At 47.7% G+C, this 24,572-nt stretch overlaps 1 protein-coding gene across 1 annotated transcript in view; it reads right to left on the bottom strand.

The window, feature by feature from the left end:
* The window catches only part of LOC109877047 (dystrophin-like), a 244,760-nt gene that overhangs the window by 175,832 nt on the left and 44,356 nt on the right, over nt 1-24,572 (bottom strand). Inside the window, 8 exon segments of the mRNA XM_031813663.1 lie at nt 5,053-5,300; nt 13,428-13,515; nt 13,856-13,979; nt 14,844-15,025; nt 19,492-19,520; nt 19,523-19,670; nt 20,054-20,089; nt 23,914-23,985. Of these exon segments, the coding sequence (XP_031669523.1) occupies nt 5,053-5,300; nt 13,428-13,515; nt 13,856-13,979; nt 14,844-15,025; nt 19,492-19,520; nt 19,523-19,670; nt 20,054-20,089; nt 23,914-23,985 (927 nt within the window).

Genomic DNA, 24,572 nt, shown 5'->3' with positions numbered 1-24,572 from the left:
ACCCAAGTCTAATCTATCAGAGGGGGTCTTAGTACCCAAGTCTAATCTATCAGAGGGGGTCTTAGTACCCTAGTCTAATCTATCAGAGGGGGTCTTAGTATCCTAGTCTAATATATCAGAGGGGGTCTTAGTACCCAAGTCTAATCTATCAGAGGGGGTCTTAGTACCCTAGTCTAATCTATCAGAGGGGGTCTTAGTACCCAAGTCTAATCTATCAGAGGGGGTCTTAGTATCCTAGTCTAATCTACCAGAAGGGGGTCTTAGTATCCAAGTCTAATCTACCAGAGGGGGGTCTTAGTATCCTAGTCTAATCTATCAGAGGGGGTCTTAGTATCCTAGTCTAATCTACCAGAAGGGGGTCTTAGTATCCAAGTCTAATCTATCAGAGGGGGTCTTAGTATCCTAGTCTAATCTACCAGAGGGGGTCTTAGTACCCAAGTCTAATCTACCAGAAGGGGGTCTTAGTATCCAAGTCTAATCTACCAGAGGGGGTCTTAGTACCCAAGTCTAATCTACCAGAGGGGGTCTTAGTACCCAAGTCTAATCTACCAGAGGGGGGTCTTAGTATCCAAGTCTAATCTACCAGAGGGGGGTCTTAGTATCCTAGTCTAATCTATCAGAGGGGGTCTTAGTATCCAAGTCTAATCTACCAGAGGGGGTCTTAGTATCCTAGTCTAATCTATCAGAGGGGGTCTTAGTATCCTAGTCTAATATATCAGAGTCTACACAATACATTAACATCTCATTACAGCTTTGTGCTGTTCTGCTGTTATTATGAGCCATTCAATACAAAATAGTCAAATTTAGATTTTATTACAATTAAATATTTATGGCAAATACAGAACAGAGAATATTGTTGTATGAATACTGAACGACACTGTATGAAGTGTTTCCCCTACGAAGGATGGGAGGGGTGGGGTCTTCCTATGGAGGGGAGGGGTGGGGTCTTCCTATGGAGGGGAGGGGTGGGGTCTTCCTATGGAGGGGAGGGGTGGGGTCTTTCTATGGAGGGGAGGGGTGGGGTCTTCCTGGGGTCTTCCTATGGAGCGGAGGGGTGGGGTCTTCCTGGGGTCTTCCTATGGAGCGGAGGGGTGGGGTCTTCCTGGGGTCTTCCTATGGAGGGGAGGGGTGGGGTCCTTCCTGGGGTCTTCCTATGGAGGGGAGGGGTGGGGTCCTTCCTGGGGTCTTCCTATGGAGGGGAGGGTGGGGTCTTCCTGGGGTCTTCCTATGGAGGGGAGGGTGGGGTCTTCCTGGGGTCTTCCTATGGAGGGGATGGGTGGGGTCTTCCTATTGAGTGGAGGGGTGGGTTCTTCCTGGAGTCTTCCTATGGAGGGGAGCGGAGGGGTGGGGTCTTCATATGGAGGGGAGGGGTGGGGTCTTCCTGGAGTCTTCCTATGGAGCGGAGGGGTGGGGTCTTCCTATTGAGTGGAGGGGTGGGTTCTTCCTGGAGTCTTCCTATGGAGGGGAGGGGAGGGGTGGGGTCTTCCTGGGGTCTTCCTATGGAGGGGAGGGGTGGGGTCTTCCTGGAGTCTTCCTATGGAGGGGAGGGGTGGGGTCTTCCTATTGAGTGGAGGGGTGGGTTCTTCCTGGAGTCTTCCTATGGAGGGGAGGGGAGGGGTGGGGTCTTCCTATGGAGGGGAGGGGAGGGGTGGGGTCTTCCTGGAGTCTTCCTATGGAGGGGAGGGGAGGGGTGGGGTCTTCCTATGGAGTGGAGGGGTGGGTTCTTCCTGGAGTCTTCCTATGGAGGGGAGGGGAGGGGTGGGGTCTTCCTGGGGTCTTCCTATGGAGGGGAGGGGTGGGGTCTTCCTGGAGTCTTCCTATGGAGCGGAGGGGTGGGCTCTTCCTAGGGTCTTCCTATGGAGGGGAGGGGTGGGGTCTTCCTGGGGTCTTCCTATGGAGGGGAGGGGTGGGGTCTTCCTGGGGTCTTCCTATGGAGCGGAGGGGTGGGGTCTTCCTGGGGTCTTCCTATGGAGGGGAGGGGTCTTCCTATGGAGGGGAGGGTGGGGTCTTCCTATGGAGGGGAGGGTGGGGTCTTCCTGGGGTCTTCCTATGGAGGGGAGGGTGGGGTCTTCCTGGGGTCTTCCTATGGAGGGGAGGGTGGGGTCTTCCTGGGGTCTTCCTATGGAGGGGATGGGTGGGGTCTTCCTATTGAGTGGAGGGGTGGGTTCTTCCTGGAGTCTTCCTATGGAGGGGAGCGGAGGGGTGGGGCCTTCATATGGAGGGGAGGGGTGGGGTCTTCCTGGAGTCTTCCTATGGAGCGGAGGGGTGGGGTCTTCCTATTGAGTGGAGGGGTGGGTTCTTCCTGGAGTCTTCCTATGGAGGGGAGGGGAGGGGTGGGGTCTTCCTGGGGTCTTCCTATGGAGGGGAGGGGTGGGGTCTTCCTGGAGTCTTCCTATGGAGGGGAGGGGTGGGGTCTTCCTATTGAGTGGAGGGGTGGGTTCTTCCTGGAGTCTTCCTATGGAGGGGAGGGGAGGGGTGGGGTCTTCCTATGGAGGGGAGGGGAGGGGTGGGGTCTTCCTGGAGTCTTCCTATGGAGGGGAGGGGAGGGGTGGGGTCTTCCTATGGAGTGGAGGGGTGGGGTCTTCCTATGGAGTGGAGGGGTGGGTTCTTCCTGGAGTCTTCCTATGGAGGGGAGGGGAGGGGTGGGGTCTTCCTGGAGTCTTCCTATGGAGGGGAGGGGAGGGGTGGGGTCTTCCTGGGGTCTTCCTATGGAGGGGAGGGGTGGGGTCTTCCTGGAGTCTTCCTATGGAGCGGAGGGGTGGGCTCTTCCTAGGGTCTTCCTATGGAGGGGAGGGGTGGGGTCTTCCTGGGGTCTTCCTATGGAGGGGAGGGGTGGGGTCTTCCTGGGGTCTTCCTATGGAGCGGAGGGGAGGGGTCTTCCTGGGGTCTTCCTATGGAGGGGAGGGTGGGGTCTTCCTATGGAGGGGAGGGTGGGGTCTTCCTGGGGTCTTCCTATGGAGGGGAGGGTGGGGTCTTCCTGGGGTCTTCCTATGGAGGGGAGGGTGGGGTCTTCCTGGGGTCTTCCTATGGAGCGGAGGGGTGGGGTCTTCCTATGGAGGGGAGGGGTGGGGTCTTCCTGTGGAGGGAGTGCTCTTCCTGGGACATACATCTATATGTCTACATTAGTGGCCACTGCTAAATGCATCTAGGGAAAACACTGGTATGTGATGCAAAGCTATCAGAGCTGTCTGCGTCCCAAATGGAACCCCATTCCCTATGTAGTTCACTACTTCTGACCAGAGCTCTATGGGGGAAGTGGGTGCCATGTGTCTTGTTATTCAGAATAATAACTGAGCATTGACTTACCTAACTAAACAGCTATACAACAGGAGACAGGACAGGACCAAATATGAGCAGTGACACCTAACTAAACAGCTATACAACAGGAGACAGGACAGGACCAACTATGAGCAGTGACACCTAACTAAACAGCTATACAACAGGAGACAGGACAGGACCAACTATGAGCAGTGACACCTAACTAAACAACTATACAACAGGAGACAGGACAGGACCAACTATGAGCAGTGACACCTAACTAAACAGCTATACAACAGGAGACAGGACAGGACCAACTATGAGCAGTGACACCTAACTAAACAGCTATACAACAGGAGACAGGACAGGACCAACTATGAGCAGTGACACCTAACTAAACAGCTATACAACAGGAGACAGGACAGGACCAACTATGAGCAGTGACACCTAACTAAACAGCTATACAACAGGAGACAGGACAGGACCAACTATGAGCAGTGACACCTAACTAAACAGCTATACAACAGGAGACAGGACAGGACCAACTATGAGCAGTGACACCTAACTAAACAGCTATACAACAGGAGACAGGACAGGACCAACTAACACTACACAAGAGGTGGTCATCTCTCCACTGGGAAAGCTACTAGGGATGCAGGTTTTTGCACCAACCCCACATGTGCACATTTATGTGTGTGTGTGTGTGTGTGTGTACACAGATGAATCAGGTGTGTTATATTAGAGTTGAAAATAAACCCTGCACTTGACAGACATACAGACTGTCTCTCTCTCTCACACACACTGCCCCCTCACACACACTTTCTCTCTCGCTCTCTCAATTCAAGGCCTTTATTGGCAGGGGAAACATATGTTAACATTGCCAAAGCAAGTGAAGTAGATAATAAAGGAAAGTGAAATAAACAATTAAATGAACAGTAAACATTACACTCACAGACGTTCCAAAATAATATAGACATTTCAAATGTCATATTATGTCTATATAGAGTGTTGTAACGATGTGCAAATGGTTAAAGTACAAAAGGGAAAATAAATAAACATAAATATGGGTTGTATTTACAATGGTATTTGTTCTTCACTGGTTGACCTTTTCGTGTGGCAACAGGTCACACATTTTGCTGCTGTGATGTCACACTGTGGTATTTCACCCAATAGATATGGGAGTTTATCAAAATCTGGTTTGTTTTCGAATTCTTTGTGGATCTGTGTAATCTGAGGGAAATATGTGTCTCTAATATGGTCATACATTGGGCAGGAAGTGCAGCTCAGTTTCCACCTCATTTTGTGGGCAGTGAGCACATAGCCTGTCTTCTCTTGAGAGCCAGGTCTGTCTACAGCGGCCATTCTCAATAGCAAGGCTATGCTCACTGAGTCTGTACATAGTCAAAGCTTTCCTTAAATTTGGGTCAGTCACAGTGGTCAGGTATTCTGCCACTGTGTACTCTCTGTTTAGGGCCAAATAGCATTCTAGTTTACTCCGTTTTTTTGTTAATTCTTTCGAATGTGTCAAGTAATTATCTTTTTGTTTTCTCATGATTTGGTTGGGTCTAATTGTGTTGCTGTCCAGGACCAGCTTGCTTAGGGGACTCTTCTCCAGGTTCATCTCTCTGTAGGTGATAACTTTGTTATGGAAGGTTTGGGAATCACTTCCTTTTAGGGAGTTATAGAATTTAACGGCTCTTTTCTGGATTTTGATAATTAGTGGGTATCAGCCTAATTCTGCATGCCCTCCCTCCCTCCCTCCACAGACACTACACCATTCCCCCCACTCCTCACCCTGCAGCGCTCCAGTTGATGCTTCAGAGGTTCAGGCTCTGAGGCCGGTGGCTGCTGGACCTTCAGCCAGTTCTCAGAGTTGACCACAGCTTGCTCCAGTTGCTGCCAGAGGTTATAGAAGGCCAGGATCTTGCTCTGGTAGGCCAGCCACTCCAGCCTCTCAGCCAGCAGGGCACAGAACCCATCCCAGCGAGTGTTGAGCTCCTCGGCTGCTTTCTGGATGTCATCAGCCCTCCTACTACCACCCTCTGGAGGGACAGACACAACAGGACAGATGTTACAGTCAATGACTCATCTATCCACCTGTCTGTCAGTCTGTCTGTCTGTCTGCCTGTCTATCTATCTGAGTCTTCAGAAAGTATTCAGACCCCTTGACTTATTCCACATTTTGTTGTGTTACAGCCTGAATTTAAAATGGATGAAATAGATTTTTTTCTCTCACCTGTCTACACACAATACCCCATAATGACATCACAATACCCCATAATGACATCACAATACCCCATAATGACATCACAATACCCCATAATGACATCACAATACCCCATAATGACATCACAATACCCCATAATAACATCACAATACCCCATAATGACAAAGTGAAACATGTTATTAGACATTTTTGAAATTTCTTAAACACGTAATACAGAAATATCTCATTATTCTTACACTTCTTATCGTCCCAGAATAGGTTCCTTGTTAATCCTTAGGCCCTTATTGTGCCAATACTGGGATAACACTATACCATGTAGGAGAGACCTTGTTTCTGTCTTGTGGAGCTGCTCCAACCGTCCAGAAGACCACTGAATCTCCCTGGGTTTCCAAGGGAACAGTGGTGGGATCAGACTCGGGCTTCAGTAAGTCTGTCAACATCTTCATCATTGTTAGAGGAGCTACGTTCACAAATACAGTTCATGAAAAGATAAACAACGACTCCATTTTATATAAACTTAAATCAAGTGTTGAATCCTCGTATATAATCCAATGAACAGAAATAGTACAGCACTCCGGTAACTAAACTTACATCGACATCTTTTTATGGCCTCACGAACGTTTCGGGTACGAGCCGTTCTTCAGCGTGCAAGGCAATGGCAATCAATGTCACAACAACAAGTTATCGTCTCCCTATTCTAGGTTTATCACAGGGTTTATGAGATGTATTGATGGCATGGAGGATGCCGTCCATTTCATTTCTGTTTGTGTCCGATAAAGAACCTGTTTCCTTTCAGGATGTTTTGGTCAGGCAAGATGTTAATGACCTACTGAGAAACAGATAGAAACAGCAGTCATCTCAGCAGTTATCCCCTTCATTAAAAACAGCTATACAGCTAACTCCTTGTCATTAGGTGCATGTGTGGCTCTGATTCATCATTGGATGTACATCACCAAACACTTATGTGAACGATTCAAACCAAGAGGTTATAAAGAAGAATTATTGAGTCAGACAAAAGAGCGCGGAAATGCATTCTGCAACGTCAAAAGAAATCCCTCTCCTCCCTCTGCGACTTTGGTGTCCACCTACCGTCCCATTTCAAGGTGCATCCAGGAAGTGGTTAATAGACATGGACACATATTACACAGTGACCCCAGCTTTGGTAAAGCCTTTGAATCCCCAGAGGTTTGGCTGTAAGAGACCCAGGAATGTTTAGTAAGGTCAGATTTTGTCTAAGAAAAAATATTTGATGTCTTATCAGTTTCCGGACAGCAGATTCCTTGTCACAACTGTCCACTGTTCCACTCTGCCCAGAGGGAGGTTCCAGGTAGAGTAACATGAAACATGAAATGTGTTGTATATGTCCTTGTATATGTTCCGGTCACTTCTATTATGTGGGTGAGACCAAACGTGAACTTACGACAAGGATATGTGAGCATAAGAGCTCTATTCGCAAAACATGATGAAAAAAAATCACCCATTGCCAGGCATTTCAACAACCATAATTATGAACTAAGTACCTTCTATTATATGGGCATTGAATTGTTCTATGGGAGGAGATAGGGATCAATGATTTCTCCAAAGACATACTGCTAACGCTCTTGTCCCAGCAGTCCTTAATGAGGAATGTTATTTTTCTCATTTTTTTGTAGTAGGTTATAAATAGTCCAAACATTTAGGTGATGACATCATAATGCAATTGTATTGTGCGTCTATCTTTATTTGATCATCATGTTTCCCCCACAGCTTCCCTAACCCTCACAGCTTCCCTAACCCCCACAGCTTCCCTAACCCTCACAGCTTCCCTAACCCTCACAGCTTCCCTAACCCTCACAGCTTCCCTAACGCCCACAGCTTCCCTAACCCTCACAGCTTCCCTAACCCTCACAGCTTCCCTAACCCTCACAGCTTCCCTAACCCCCACAGCTTCCCTAACCCTCACAGCTTCCCTAACCCCCACAGCTTCCCTAACCCTCACAGCTTCCTCTGCTGGGATCTCTTGATTGGGCCAAAACTGACGGTTAATTTAGCATTATGCCCACCTGTCACGGTCTGACCTTCATTCCTTTGTTTTGTCTTTATTTAGTATGGTCAGGGTGTGAGTTGGGGTGGGCAGTCTGTGTCTTTATTTAGTATGGTCAGGGTGTGAGTTGGGGTGGGCAGTCTGTGTCTTTATTTAGTATGGTCAGGGTGTGAGTTGGGGTGGGCAGTCTGTGTCTTTATTTAGTATGGTCAGGGTGTGAGTTGGGGTGGGCAGTCTGTGTCTTTATTTAGTATGGTCAGGGTGTGAGTTGGGGTGGGCAGTCTATGTCTTTATTTAGTATGGTCAGGGTGTGAGTTGGGGTGGGCAGTCTGTGTCTTTATTTAGTATGGTCAGGGTGTGAGTTGGGGTGGGCAGTCTGTGTCTTTATTTAGTATGGTCAGGGTGTGAGTTGGGGTGGGCAGTCTATGTCTTTATTTAGTATGGTCAGGGTGTGAGTTGGGGTGGGCAGTCTGTGTCTTTATTTAGTATGGTCAGGGTGTGAGTTGGGGTGGGCAGTCTATGTCTTTATTTAGTATGGTCAGGGTGTGAGTTGGGGTGGGCAGTCTGTGTCTTTATTTAGTATGGTCAGGGTGTGAGTTGGGGTGGGCAGTCTATGTCTTTATTTAGTATGGTCAGGGTGTGAGTTGGGGTGGGCAGTCTGTGTCTTTATTTAGTATGGTCAGGGTGTGAGTTGGGGTGGGCAGTCTATGTCTTTATTTAGTATGGTCAGGGTGTGAGTTGGGGTGGGCAGTCTATGTCTTTATTTAGTATGGTCAGGGTGTGAGTTGGGGTGGGCAGTCTGTGTCTTTATTTAGTATGGTCAGGGTGTGAGTTGGGGTGGGCAGTCTATGTCTTTATTTAGTATGGTCAGGGTGTGAGTTGGGGTGGGCAGTCTGTGTCTTTATTTAGTATGGTCAGGGTGTGAGTTGGGGTGGGCAGTCTATGTCTTTATTTAGTATGGTCAGGGTGTGAGTTGGGGTGGGCAGTCTGTGTCTTTATTTAGTATGGTCAGGGTGTGAGTTGGGGTGGGCAGTCTATGTCTTTATTTAGTATGGTCAGGGTGTGAGTTGGGGTGGGCAGTCTGTGTCTTTATTTAGTATGGTCAGGGTGTGAGTTGGGGTGGGCAGTCTATGTCTTTATTTAGTATGGTCAGGGTGTGAGTTGGGGTGGGCAGTCTGTGTCTTTATTTAGTATGGTCAGGGTGTGAGTTGGGGTGGGCAGTCTATGTTAATTTTTCTATATTTTCTATTTCTGTGTTTGGCCTGATATGGTTCTCAATCAGAGGCAGCTGTCTATCGTTGTCCCTGATTGAGAACCATATTTAGGTAGCCTGTTTTCCTTTGTGTTTTGTGGTTATGTTCAGTCTTTGTGTGTCTGCACCAGATAGAACTGTTTCGGTTTTCACTTTGTTGTTTTGTCATTTGAAGTGTTCAGTTTCTTATTAAAAAGATGAACACTAACCACGCTGCGCTGTGGTCCTCCGATGCTTCTTCCTCAGAAGAGGAGGAAGAAAGCCGTTGTTATTGTGACATTGATTGCTATTGCTTTGTACACTGAAGAAGGGCTCAAACCCGAAACGTTCGTGCTGCAATAAAAATATGTCAATTCAAGTTTATTTACCGGAGTGCTGTCCTATTTCTGTTCTTTGGAAAGAAGACTAGGTTCTCCTCTAGGATTTTGCCTGTGCTTCGCTCCATTCTGTTTTTTTATCCTAAAAAACTCCCTGCTCCTTGCCGATGACAAGCATACCCATAACATGATGCAGCCACCACCATGCTTGAAAATATGAAGAGAGGTACTCAGGGATGTTTTTTTTCTTCAGTTTTACTTTAGTGGTTTATTGCAAACAGGAGGCATATTTTAGAATATTTTTATTCTGTACAGGCTTCCTTCTTCTGTCATTTAGGTTAGTATTGTGGAGTAACTACAATGTTGTTGATCCATCCTCAGTTTCCTCCTATCACAGCCATTAAACTCTAACTGTTTTAAAGTCACCATTGACCTCATGGTGAAATCCCTGAGCAGTTTCCTTCCTCTCCGGCAACTGAGTTAGGATGGATGCCTGTGTCTTTGTAGTGACTGGGTGTATTGATACACCATCCAAAGTGTAATTAATAACTTCACCATCCTCAAAGGGATATTCGATGTCAGCTGTTTTATTTTTCATCCATCAATAGGTGCCCTTCTTTGCGAGGCATTGGAAAACCTACCTGGTCTTTGTGGTTGAATTTGTGTTTGAAATTCACTGGTAAACTGAGGGACCTTGTATGTGTGGGGTACAGAGATGAGGAAGTCATTCAAAAATCATGTTAAAACCTATTATTGCACACAGAGTGAGTCCGTGCAACTTATTATGTGATATTATTCTTAAGCAACTGTTTACTCCTGAACTTTTTTAGCCTTGCCATAACAAAGGGGTTGAATACTCAGCTTTTCATTTGAATTCATTTCTAAACATTTCTAAAAACCTAATTACACTTTGACATTATGGGGTATTGTGTGTAGGCCAGTGACACAACATCTAAATATAATCAATTTTAAATTCAGGCTGTAACACAACAAAATGTGGAAAAAGTCAAGAGGTGTGAATAGTATCTGATGGCACCTATGTATCTGTCTGTCTGTCTGTCTGTCTGTCTGTCTGTCTGTCTGTCTGTCTGTCTGTCTGTCTGTCTGTCTGTCTGTCTGTCTGTCTGTCTGTCTGTCTGTCTGTCTGTCTGTCTGTCTGTCTGTCTGTCTGTCTATTGATCAAGCCCCTGCCTCGTCATAACTAGGACCCCTGAGCCGAATAAACCTGAACGGTCTGTTCATTCATTGGTAATAAACACAGTGTAATCAACAGAGAGAAGACTGAAGTATCCAGTACGACACAACTTTCACAGACAATCATATGAAATCCATCCTTGTATAACCAGCCCCTGGTCACACACACACAGCCACACAGACACCCACCCACATACTAAACCACGCTGTTGTCAGGTAAACGCCACCATCACACAGGATTGAATTGAAATGTTCAGTGTTTCAGTGCAACAACAAGAGAACGTGAAAACCCTGTAGCACAGCAGTGCATCGATAACTTTGGTGTTCCAGTTGAGTTCAAGTGTTCTTCTATTCAGAACCTCTGACTCGGAGGCAGGGTGAGACAGTAGGCTCGGTCGCTATGCAGTGGCGGCGTCCCAAATGGCACCCTATTCCCTATGAAGTGCACTACATTTGACCAGGTCTCCTATGGGCTCTGGTCAAAAGTAGTGCACCACACGTGGAATAGAGTGCCATGTAAGAGGAAGACAATGTTTATCCTTTATGACTTGTTAACAATGATACAAGGACAGAGGAGAGCAGAGGAGGTGACATGAGACGCAGGGCTCCTCGCCCATGGAGTCTCATAACAAGGACAGAAGAGAGCAGAGGGGGTGACATGAGATGCAGGGCTCCTCGCCCATGGAGTCTCATAACAAGGACAGAGGAGAGCAGAGGAGATGACATGAGACGCAGGGCTCCTCACCCATGGAGTCTCATAACAAGGACAGAGGAGAGCAGAGGAGGTGACATGAGACGCAGGGCTCCTCACCCATGGAGTCTCATAACAAGGACAGGGGAGAGCAGAGGAGGTGACATGAGACGCAGGGCTCCTCGCCCATGGAGTCTCATAACAAGGCCAGGGGAGAGCAGAGGAGGTTACATGAGACGCAGGGCTCCTCGCCCATGGAGTCTCATAACAAAGACAGAGGAGAGCAGAGGAGGTGACATGAGACGCAGGGCTCCTCGCCCATGGAGTCTCATAACAAGGACAGTGGAGAGCAGAGGAGGTGACATGAGACGCAGGGCTCCTCGCCCATGGAGTCTCATAACAAAGACAGAGGAGAGCAGAGGAGGTGACATGAGACGCAGGGCTCCTCGCCCATGGAGTCTCATAACAAGGACAGAGGAGAGCAGGGGAGGTGACATGAGACGCAGGGCTCCTCGCCCATGGAGTCTCATAACAAGGACAGTGGAGAGCAGAGGAGGTGACATGAGACGCAGGGCTCCTCGCCCATGGAGTCTCATAACAAGGACAGTGGAGAGCAGAGGAGGTGAGAGGAAGACAATGTTTATCCTTTATGACTTGTTAACAATGATACAAGGACAGAGGAGAGCAGAGGAGGTGACATGAGACGCAGGGCTCCTCGCCCATGGAGTCTCATAACAAGGACAGAAGAGAGCAGAGGGGGTGACATGAGATGCAGGGCTCCTCGCCCATGGAGTCTCATAACAAGGACAGAGGAGAGCAGAGGAGATGACATGAGACGCAGGGCTCCTCACCCATGGAGTCTCATAACAAGGACAGAGGAGAGCAGAGGAGGTGACATGAGATGCAGGGCTCCTCACCCATGGAGTCTCATAACAAGGACAGGGGAGAGCAGAGGAGGTGACATGAGACGCAGGGCTCCTCGCCCATGGAGTCTCATAACAAGGCCAGGGGAGAGCAGAGGAGGTTACATGAGACGCAGGGCTCCTCGCCCATGGAGTCTCATAACAAAGACAGAGGAGAGCAGAGGAGGTGACATGAGACGCAGGGCTCCTCACCCATGGAGTCTCATAACAAGGACAGAAGAGAGCAGAGGAGGTGACATGAGACCCAGGGCTCCTCGCCCATGGAGTCTCATAACAAGGACAGGGGAGAGCGGAGGAGGTGACATGAGACGCAGGGCTCCTCGCCCATGGAGTCCCATAACAAGGGCAGGGGAGAGCAGAGGAGGTGACATGAGACGCAGGGCTCCTCGCCCATGGAGTCTCATAACAAGGACAGAGGAGAGCAGAGGAGGTGACATGAGACGCAGGGCTCCTCGCCCATGGAGTCTCATAACAAGGACAGGGGAGAGCAGAGGAGGTGACATGAGACGCAGGGCCCCTCGCCCATGGAGTCTCATAACAAGGACAGGGGAGAGCAGAGGAGGTGACATGAGACGCAGGGCTCCTCGCCCATGGAGTCTCATAACAAAGACAGAGGAGAGCAGAGGAGGTGGCATGAGACGCAGGGCTCCTCGCCCATGGAGTCTCATAACAAGGACAGAGGAGAGCAGAGGAGGTGACATGAGACGCAGGGCTCCTCGCCCATGGAGTCTCATAACAAGGACAGTGGAGAGCAGAGGAGGTGACATGAGACGCAGGGCTCCTCACCCATGGAGTCTCATAACAAGGACAGGGGAAGGCAGAGGAGGTGACATGAGACGCAGGGCTCCTCGCCCATGGAGTCTCATAACAAGGACAGAGGAGAGCAGAGGAGGTGACATGAGACGCAGGGCTCCTCACCCATGGAGTCTCATAACAAGGACAGGGGAGAGCAGAGGAGGTGACATGAGACGCAGGGCTCCTCACCCATGGAGTCTCATAACAAGGACAGAAGAGAGCAGAGGAGGTGACATGAGACCCAGGGCTCCTCGCCCATGGAGTCTCATAACAAGGACAGGGGAGAGCGGAGGAGGTGACATGAGACGCAGGGCTCCTCGCCCATGGAGTCCCATAACAAGGGCAGGGGAGAGCAGAGGAGGTGACATGAGACGCAGGGCTCCTCGCCCATGGAGTCTCATAACAAGGACAGAGGAGAGCAGAGGAGGTGACATGAGACGCAGGGCTCCTCGCCCATGGAGTCTCATAACAAGGACAGGGGAGAGCAGAGGAGGTGACATGAGACGCAGGGCCCCTCGCCCATGGAGTCTCATAACAAGGACAGGGGAGAGCAGAGGAGGTGACATGAGACGCAGGGCTCCTCGCCCATGGAGTCCCATAACAAGGGCAGAGACAACGGTTGCTATGGAAACAACAGCGAGGGGACAGACGACAGGTAGAGGAGAGTTGCCATGGGGACAGCCGGTGGTGGGTGGGTGTCTGTGTGGCGGTGTGTGTGTGTGTGTGGCGTGGGTGTGTTTCATTTACCGCTCGCCAGCTGATCGAGCAAAGCCTGTGCCGAACGAGTTGCTTCCTGAAGCTTCCGCAACTTCTCTGGCCTCTCCCTCTCTATCGCCTGAGAGAGAGAGAGAGAGAGAGAGAGAGAGAGAGAGAGAGAGAGAGAGAGAGAGAGAGAGAGAGAGAGAGAGAGGGAGAGAGAGAGAGAGAGAGCGAGAGCGAGAGAGAGAGAGAGAGAGGGAGAAAGAGAGAGAGAGAGAGAGAGAGAGAGAGAGAGAGAGAGAGAGAGAGAGAGAGAGAGAGACAGAGAAACAAAGAGGGAAAAAGTGATACATCATGGCCATAGTGACAGGCTGACAGTGTAGTGGTAGTGGCTGAGTAATGAGGTATGGTGCATTTTGGGTAACACTGCATTGTGAGGTGCATTATGGGTAAGGCTGCATGACCTATAACCTCACCAGGACTTTATCGTAGAGCTCCTGTACGCTGCCCTCCTTCCTGGACATGGAGAACTCTGGGCTCTGTAGGATGGCCTTGGAGCGCGTGATGAAACTGTGCAGCTCAGTGAAGTCCATGTCAAACCTGAACACACACACAACAACACGTCAATCCCTGCTCTGGTATAACGCTCCCAAGGTGTAGGACAACGTTAGGACAACCTGTTCACCAACTACACCTGCATATATACCTCTTCTTCTATGTCTTCCTCTGTGATCCAGTTTTTTATGGTTGTGCGATTCTCCTACTAAACCTGAAGACACACACTCTGTCTAATTCACACAGTGCTCTTCACGACCACACGAGCAGTTATAACAACTGTACCGAACACTGTCTCCACTTCACATCCCAAACATCTAAGGCATTCATCTGTACTGGCTAAGATACACAGCACCAACTGAGAAACCGAACTACTCAATAGTGGTTGACTCAGACTAGAGACATAATCCAAACCTACCTGTTAGTCAGCCTGTCTCAGGCCGGCCAGGGACAAGAGAGAGAGACTAGCTTGAGTACAGAGGGAGAAGCGGCACATAGGTCTCTGGTTAAAAGTACTGCACTATGTAGTGAATAGTGTTTCATTTGGTACGTCTCCAGAGACTGGCTGACAACTGGAATATTGTCTTTAGGCCCGGAATTCAATCGTTGTAGATAATGGATTTTTCACGCATGGCACACTACACACTACTCAGGATAAAATCAGGATATGCAACGATCGAATTCCTGCTATCGCTCAAAGTCACGATCGAATTCCTGCTATCGCTCAAAGTCACGATCGAATTCCTGCTATCGCTCAAAGTCACGATCGAATTCCTGCTATCGCTCAAAGTCACGATCGAATTCCTGCTATCGCTCAGTCACCAAGACTATAATAAGTCTACACCCCCTGTTTGGCCACACCCCCTGGTGATTCTGCAGAAAAGTGATTGGAGGAGCCTGCCACCTCACCTTTTCCTGAGCTCTGATTCAACAACAATCTGTCTCTTCTTCTGGGGCGGTGGAGAGGGCAGCGCTGCTTTAGTATTCTTCACCACCACCTTCTCACGCGTCGTCACCTTGGATACGCTCGCCGTCACCGAGTGTGTCAGTTTCGTCTGCGCGGTCTGCACCGTGGTTACAGCCAGCGAGATCTAAAACACACACACGTGTCAAAGAGCAGGTACACACACACACACACACACACACACACACAGTGTCAAGCCACAAACACACACAACATCAGTGTCAGCTCACACACACAGACAGACAGGTCAGGACACTAACATACATACACCAGAGATCCCAAGGATTTGTTATAAGTAAGAAAGTGAAGAATTGTTTGTGTACAGCAATATGCCTGGGAGACCTTCTCTCTTGTCCGTGTCATCGACAATGAATGTCAGAGTGACTGTTCCCTAGCAATGTTAGAGTGACTGTTCCCTAGCAATGTTAGAGTGACTGTTCCCTAGCAATGTTAGAGTGAATGTTCCCTAACAATGTTAGTGACTGTCCCCTAGCAATGTTAGAGTGACTGTCCCCTAGCAATGTCAGAGTGACTGTTCCCTAACAATGTTAGAGTGACTGTTCCCTAGCAATGTTAGAGTGACTGTTCCCAAGCAATGTTAGAGTGACTGTTCCCAAGCAATGTTAGAGTGACTGTTCCCTAGCAATGTTAGAGTGACTGTTCCCTAGCAATGTTAGAGTGACTGTCCCCTAGCAATAGAGTGACTGTTCCCTGGCAATGTTAGAGTGACTGTTCCCTAGCAATGTCAGAGTGACTGTTCCCTGGCAATGTTAGTGTGACTGTTCCCAAGCAATGTTAGAGTGACTGTTCCCTAGCAATGTTAGAGTGACTGTTCCCTAGCAATGTTAGAGTGACTGTTCCCTAGCAATGTTAGAGTGACTGTCCCCTAGCCATGTTAGAGTGACTGTTCCCTAGCAATGTTAGAGTGACTGTTCCCTAGCAATGTTAGAGTGACTGTTCCCTAGCAATGTCAGAGTGACTGTTCCCTAGCAATGTTAGAGTGACTGTTCCCTAACTAGATGAATGTTAGAGTGACTGTTCCTCAACAATGCTAGTGACTGTTCCCTGCCTATTCCGTAACTCTAAGTAAAATAGTCACAGGTTTATGGGGTAAACAAACTATTTCAATAAACTTGATGTTGTTCTTTTCTGAGCTAAAAGCCTAAAGTGATGTAATCAGTGCTTGACATGGGCAGGTGTTCGCCGGAGATGACTACCGGCACCTAAACTTTTCTACTGCTCCTCTTATAGAATATTAGATCACCAGTATTGTGGAGCTCCTGCACCTCATTATAAACAGTACCAGCACTCAAAATGAAACCGGAACCTATTTCAGTCCAGGTAATGCTCTGGACCTGAGGAGCCTCTCACAGTGGATTTACATCTCTACATGAAAGAAACAAGAGCTTCACTTAGATACATTTGTTCTTTCACATTTTTCAAGTGTTACTTTCTCGTGGCTGTGTGGTAGGGCCAATAAGAGAAATAAAGTGTGAGTTATTTAGTTGTTAGGAAACTAAACTAAAGCCATGATCAGTGAGGTGTGGAGTCTAAACAGTGCTTTATCTCTGATAACACAGGTAACCCTTAACATCCTCCTCTGTGTGATGAAATACGGTGAGGTTAACAACCAAATCAGTAGACGTTTTCATGTTGTACGTGTGTTTGTCCAAGTACATAAAGATGCACTTTCAATCTTCTGTATAATCTCAGCCAGTCAAATTGTGAACCACGTCATCAAATTGTGTACTATGTCATTAAAGTGCGTACTATATAATCTAATTGTATACTACGTCATCAAATTGTGTATTACGTCATCAAATTGTGTACCACGTCATCAAATTGTGTACCACGCCATCAAATTGTGTACCACGTCATCAAATTGTACACTACGCCCTCAAATTGTGTACCACGTCATCAAATTGTACACTACGCCATCAAATTGTGTACCACGTCATCAAATTGTGTATTACGTCATCAAATTGTGTACCACGTCATCAAATTGTGTATTACGTCATCAAATTGTGTACCACGTCATCAAATTGTACACTACGCCATCAAATTGTGTACCACGTCATCAAATTGTACACTACGCCATCAAATTGTGTACCACGTCATCAAATTGTGTATTACGTCATCAAATTGTGTACCATGTCATCAAATTGTGTATTACGTCATCCATTCCTGCAAAATATATTTTTTTGCAATTTGATTTGTATGCTATGTAACAAATCCAATTGAAACTATGTGTTTAAAATTTGTTGTGCTTATTAAGATCATGGAGTGCATTTTTAGTTCTAATACTATTTGATATCTCTCATGAACGCTGAGTGTTTGCTATAGCCTGGATGGGTCCCGGATAGGCGAAGTTTGCCATTTTGGGACTATTCTAATTATCCAGAAGGCCAGACAAGCCCAGTCAAGCACGGATAAAATATTTGAAATGATTTCAAATAGTATTTGAACCCAGGTCTGGTTTGTTGAATATGATATGCCCTCACACATTATGGTCAGGGACAAAATAGATGTATGACAGACAGGCTAATAGATTGGTCAAACAGTGATATTGGAGTGTCGTGCTGCCATGGCGACCGTGAGATATGAGATAGCAGCTGGCTGACAGCTGATGGATGTTAGAGGTGGTTGATTAACACTGGGCTCATGAAGACACCACACTACAACTAGGGTCAAATAATATGATTATAATGAGCCTGGAGAGAGAGGACATATGATTATAATGGGCCTAGAGAGATAGAGACATGATTATAATGGGCCTAGAGAGAGAGAGAGACATATGATTATAATGGGCCTAGAGAGAGAGACATATGATTATAATGGGCCTGGAGAGAGAGACATGTGATTATAATGGGCCTAGAGAGAGAGACATGTGATTATAACGGGCCCTAGAGCAGAGAGAGACATATGATTATAATGGGCCTAGAGAGAGAGAGACATATGATTATAATGGGCCTAGACAGAGAGACATATGATTATAATGGGCCGAGAGAGAGAGAGACCATATGATTATAATGGGCCTAGACAGAGAGACATATTATTATAATGGGCCTGGAGAGAGAGACATATGATTATAACGGGCCTGGAGAGAGAGAGAGAGAGGACCTCTGATTTATAACGGGCTGGTAGAGAGATGACATATGATTATAACGGGCCCTGGAGAGAGAGAGGAGAAGGACATGTGATTATAATGGGCCCTGGAGAGAGAGAGAGACATGTGATTATAATGGGCCTGGAGAGAGAGACATTATATAATTGGGCCTGAAGAGAGAGAGAGAGACATGTGATTATAACAGGCCTAGAGAGATAGAGACATGTGATTATAATGGGCCTAGAGAGATAGAGACATATGATTATAATGGGCCTAGAGAGAGAGAGATATGTGATTATAATGGGCCTGGAGAGAGAGATATATGATAAATGGGCCTGGAGAGAGAGAGACATATGATTATAATGGGCCTGGAGAGAGAGATATATGATTATAATGGGCCTGGAGAGAGAGAGACATATGATTATAATGGGCCTGACAGAGAGACAGAAAGGGGAAAACAGATAGTTGGAGAGAGAAAAGAAAAGAAAGGGGGAGAAATACAAAGAGCAGAGAGAGACAGAGAAAGTGGTTGAGCTGGAGAGAAAGAGAGACAGAGAAAGTGGTTGAGCTGGAGAGAAAGAGAGACAGAGAAAGTGGTTGAGCTGGAGAGAAAGAGAGACAGAGAAAGTGGTTGAGCTGGAGAGAAAGAGAGACAGAGAAAGTGGTTGAGCTGGAGAGAGAGAGACAAGAAAGTGGTTGAGCTGGAGAGAAAGAGAGACAGAGAAGTTGTTGAGCTGGAGAGAAAGAGAGACAGAGAAAGTGGTTGAGCTGGAGAGAAAGAGAGACAGAGAAAGTGGTTGAGCTGAGAGAGAAGAGACAGAGAAAGTGGTTGAGCTGGAGAGAAAGAGAGACAGAGAAAGTGGTTGAGCTGGAGAGAAAGAGAGAGAGAAGTGGTTGAGCTGGAGAGAAAGAGAGACAGAGAAAGTGGTTGAGCTGGAGAGAAAGAGAGAGAGAAAGTGGTTGAGCTGGAGAGAAGAGAGACAGAGAAAGTGTTGAGCTGGAGAAAAGAGAGAGAGAGAAAGTGGTAGAGCTGGAGAGAAAGAGAGACAGAGAAAGTGGTTGAGCTGGAGAGAAAGAGAGACAGAGAAAGTGGTTGAGCTGGAGAGAAAGAGAGACAGAGAAAGTGTTGAGCTGGAGAGAAAGAGAGACAGAGAAAGTGGTTGAGCTGAGAGAAAGAGAGACAGAGAAAGTGGTTTGAGCTGGAGAGAAAGAGAGACAGAGAAAAGTGTTGAGCTGGAGAGAAAGAGAGACAGATGAAGCGGAAGTGACTGACAGATAGAGGGTAGTGAGAGATAGATGTATCTCTCTTCTGTATGTGTAATGTTTACTGTTCATTTTTGTTGTTTTTCACTTTATATATTCACTTTGTATGTTGTCTACCTTACTTGCTTTGGCAATGTTAACACATGTTTCCCATGCCAATAAAGCCCTTGAATTGAATTGAATTGATAGAAAGAGAAAGACACATCTGTAGAGAGGTCAGGTACCTGTGAGCTGCTCCTATCCAGGCTCTGCCCAGTTTGTCCCAGCGTTGGGCGAAGCTCTCCAGTCTGGCTTCCAGCTTATGAGCCACCTCTTTGTTCTTCACTGAGGAGACGAGGTCCTGACACAGAGAACACAGCTTGTCCATGGTCGGTCTCTTCATCTCCAGGTCACCCTTCACCGTCTGAGACACACACACACACACACACACACAACACACACACCCACACCCACACACACACACCCACACACACACACACACACACACACACACACACACCACACACACACACACACCACACACACACACACACACCCACACACACGACTTTTTGATCTGTTCTGTTGAACCTTTATTAAGGGAACCTGGTTGGTGACATAATCGAACGTTTTCCACCTAAAGTTCTGTAAGGAGAGCTGTCACTAACCACTAACTCCTGAAGTCATTGGCTAAGGGAGCTGCCACTCACCACAAGTTTCCTGGAATCATTTGTCTAAGGTTTGTCTAAGACCCGCCCTCACTGCTAGCTTCCCTAAGGTGATTGGATAAAAGTAGCTGTTACTCACCGCTAGTCTTCTCAGGTTGGCCACCATGTCACTCTGCTCCTTGATGCCACTGCTCTGGATGGACAGAACCAACTTCTCCTTCTGAGTCAACATGAGTCAAACGAACACTGCAGAGAGAGAGATACAAAGACAGACAGAGAGAAAAAGAAAGATACAGAGAGAGAGAGAGACAGAGAGAGAGAAAGGAGGAGAGATTAGTGAATAAGGGCAGATAGGTGAAGGGAGAGGTGCTTGTTAATTCCTCCTCAAACTTGTATCCTCCAGCAATTCACCACCCTGTTCAAGGTGATCTGACCTCTGATCTGACATCATCAGAGAGGTTAAAGCCACATGGTGGGAAACCTGACCGCTCTGCAAGATTGATCTCAGAGGGTAAACAGGGTGGATTCCATCAGACATTAAGAATTTGAACCTCTGAACATAGAAGAACCTCAGTCTGTTCCAGAGGCCTGTGTGTAGTCTCCCTTTGGCCAGATAGGTCTGACTCACAACACTAGCCTGTTAGCTCTCTACACAACACTAGCCTGTTAGCTCTCTAGCCTGTTAGCTCTCTACACAACACTAGCCTGTTAGCTCTCTACACAACACTAGCCTGTTGCTCTCTAACAACCCTACTAGCCGTTAGCTCTATACACACACTAGCCTGTTAGCTCTCTACACAACACTAGCCTGTTAGCTCTCTCTAGCCTGTTGCTCTCTACACACACTAGCCTGTTAGCTCTCTACACAACCCTAGCCTGTTAGCTCTCTACACAAACACTAGCCTGTTAGCTCTCTACCACAACACTAGCCTGTTAGCTCTCTACAGAACACTAGCATGTTAGCTCTCTACCAAACAGTAGCCTGTTAGCTCTCTACACAACACTAGCCTGTTAGCTCTCTACAGAACACTACATGTTAGCTCTCTACACACCCTAGCCTGTTAGCTCTCTACACAACCCTAGCCTGTTAGCTCTCTACACAACAGTAAGCTGTAGCTCTCTACACAACACTAGCCTGTTGCCTCTCTAAACAACACACTAGCCTGTTAGCTCTCTACACACACTAGCCTGTTAGCTCTCTAACAGAACACTAGCATGTTAGCTCTCTATGGACCAACATGGCCGCCCGTCCACTCCCCTGTCTGAACATTACCTTGAACGGGGATGTCTGGTCTACGTGTTCTATTCTGTTTCTATGCCGTTACCTGTTCCTCAGTGAAGTGTGTTGCCACTGGAGCAGGATCTCCTGTAGCAGAACCCATGCTCCTCTGTCCACTTACAGATGGCTGCCCACCGGTCCCCAGGTGCTGAGAAGAACACACACGTCAGAAAAGAGGGCTTGTTTTTTTCATGGTCCTTGGAGGCGGATTTGAAGCAGCACCTAGAGATTCCAGATAGACCAGATACAGATGGAACCCGGTGTTACTCTCAGCATCACATCACAGTCCCCTGGCCATGCTGCTATTCCAGTTCAACTGACCTGAGCCCTAGGACCATGCCCCAGGACTACCTGACATGATGACTCCTTGCTGTCCCCAGTCCACCTGGCCATGCTGCTGTTCCAGTTTCAACTGACCTGAGCCCTAGGACCATGCCCCAGGACTACCTGACATGATGACTCCTTGCTGTCCCCAGTCCACCTGGCCATGCTGCTGTTCCAGTTTCAACTTACCTGAGCCCTAGGACCATGCCCCAGGACTACCTGACATGAGACTCCTGCTGTCCCCAGTCCACCTGGCCATGCTGCTGTTTCCAGTTTCAACCTGACCTGAGCCCTAGGACCATGCCCCAGGACTACCTGACATGAGACTCTTGCTGTCCCCAGTCCACCTGGCCATGCTGCTGTTCCAGTTTCAACTGACCTGAGCCCTAGGACCATGCCCCAGGACTACCTGACATGATGACTCCTTGCTGTCCCCAGTCCACCTGGCCATGCTGCTGTTCCAGTTCAACTGACCTGAGCCCATAGGACCATGCCCCAGGACTACCTGACATGATGACTCCTTGCTGTCCCCAGTCCACCTGGCCATGCTGCTGTTCCAGTTTCAACTGACCTGAGCCCTAGGACCATGCCCCAGGACTACCTGACATGATGACTCCTTGCTGTCCCCAGTCACCTGGCCATGCTGCTGGCTCCAGTTTCAACTTCCACCTGACTGTGCTGCTGCTCCAGTTTCAACTGTTCTGCCTTATTATTATTCGACCATGCTGGTCATTTATGAACATTTGAACATCTTGGCCATGTTCTGTTATAATCTCCACCCGGCACAGCCAGAAGAGGACTGGCCACCCACATAGCCTGGTTCCTCTCTAGGTTTCTTCCTAGGTATTGGCCTTTTCTAGGGAGTTTTTTCCTAGCCACCGTGCTTCTACACCTGCATTGCTTGCTGTTTGGGGTTTTAGGCTGGGTTTCTGTACAGCACTTTGAGATATCAGCTGATGTACGAAGGGCTATATAAATACATTGATTTCTTTGACTTGATCACATACAGTACAGCTCCTATCAACAAGACATTCTACTTGGGTGTAACTCCACTGGCCACCTCTCCACCCGGTTTCTACAGGCGTTCTGATGCTTGATGACCAGTATCTACCTCCCTCTGGGAAAAGAAAGTCTCTCATCCCTGCTGCCTGCAGTAACACCATCACATGGCTCTGTGCTTGGTTCTCTATCGCAGTAACAGTCACCATGCAGAAAGCTTGCCCTCAGGTACAAGCTATTAAACCACATCCCCTCACTTTATTCCTGGGGGGATTTTTACTGTCATTGTAACAGAAAGTAATAAGCAAAGAGCCCAGGTGCCCAAACGACCCTAAAACAGAGACCCGGGAGACATGTGATAAGAAGACAATGACAGGTCACTATGGCAACTGGTTATTGAGTCTGTCTTGTCAATAGAAGACAGTAAAGCCTTTCAGAATGTATNGAGAGAAAGAGAGACAGAGAAAGTGGTTGAGCTGGAGAGAAAGAGGACAGAGAAAGTGGTTGAGTGCTGGAGAGAAAGAGAGACAGAAAAAGTGGTTGAGCTGGAGAGAAAGAGAGACAGAGAAAGTGGTTGAGCTGGAGAGAAAGAGAGACAGTGAAGCGGAAGTGACTGACAGATAGAGGGGGTAGTGAGAGATAGATGTATCTCTCTTCTGTATGTGTAATGTTACTGTTCATTTTGTTGTTTTTCACTTTATATATTCACTTTGTATGTTGTCTACCTTACTTGCTTTGGCAATGTTAACACATGTTTCCCATGCCAATAAAGCCCTTGAATTGAATTGAATTGATAGAAAGAGAAAAGACAACTCTGGTAGAGAGGTCAGGTACCTGTGAGTGCTCCTATCCAGGCTCTGCAACCAGTTTGTCCCAGCGTTGGGCGAAGCTCTCCAGTCTGGCTTCCAGCTTATGAGCCACCTCTTTGTTCTTCACTGAGGAGACGAGGTCCTGACACAGAGAACACAGCTTGTCCATGGTCGGTCTCTTCATCTCCAGGTCCACCCTTCACCGTCTGAGACACACACACACACACACACACACACACACACCCACATCAACACACACACACAACACACACACACACACCACACACAGCACACACCACACACACACACATTTATTGATCTGTTCTGTTGAAACCTTTATTAAGGGAACCTGGTTGGTGGACATAATCGACGATCGTTCCACCTAAAGTTCTGTAAGGAGAGCTGTCACTAACCACTAACCTCCTGAAGTCATTGGCTAAGGGAGCTGCCACTCACCACAAGTTTCCTGGAATCATTTGTCTAAGGTTTGTCTAAGACCCGCCCTCATGCTAGCTTCCTAAGGTGATTGGATAAAGTAGCTGTTTACTCACCTGCTAGTCTTCTCAGGTTGGCACCATGTCACTCTGCTCCCTTGATGCCACTGCTCTGGATGGACAGAACCAACTTCTCCTTCTGAGTCAACCATGAGTCAAACGAACACTGCAGAGAGAGAGATGTACAAAGACAGACAGAGAGAAAGAAAGAAAGATACAGAGAGAGAGAGAGAGACAGAGAGAGAGAAGGAGGAGAGATTAGGTGAATAAGGGCAGATAGGTGAAGGGAGAGGTGCTGTTGTAATTCCTCAAACTTGTATCCAGCAATTCCACCCTGTTCAAGGTGATCTGACCTCTGATCTGACATCATCAGAGAGGTTAAAGCCACATGGTGGGAAACCTGACCGCTCTGCAAGATTGATCTCAGAGGGGTAAGCAGGGTGGATTCCATCAGACATTAAGAAGAGTTTGAACCTCTGAACATAGAAGAACCTCAGTCTGTTCCAGAGGCCTGTGTGTAGTCTCCCTTTGGCCAGATAGGTCTGACTCACAACACTAGCCTGTTAGCTCTCTACACAACACTAGCCTGTTAGCTCTCTAGCCTGTTAGCTCTCTACACAACACTAGCCTGTTAGCTCTCTACACAACACTAGCCTGTTAGCTCTCTACACAACCCTAGCCTGTTAGCTCTCTACACAACACTAGCCTGTTAGCTCTCTACACAACCCTAGCCTGTTAGCTCTCTACACAACA

Source organism: Oncorhynchus kisutch, unplaced genomic scaffold (genome assembly GCF_002021735.2).
Source record: "Oncorhynchus kisutch isolate 150728-3 unplaced genomic scaffold, Okis_V2 Okis05a-Okis16b_hom, whole genome shotgun sequence".
Classification (NCBI taxonomy): domain Eukaryota; kingdom Metazoa; phylum Chordata; class Actinopteri; order Salmoniformes; family Salmonidae; genus Oncorhynchus; species Oncorhynchus kisutch.
This window is presented reverse-complemented; position numbering and strand designations above follow the sequence as displayed.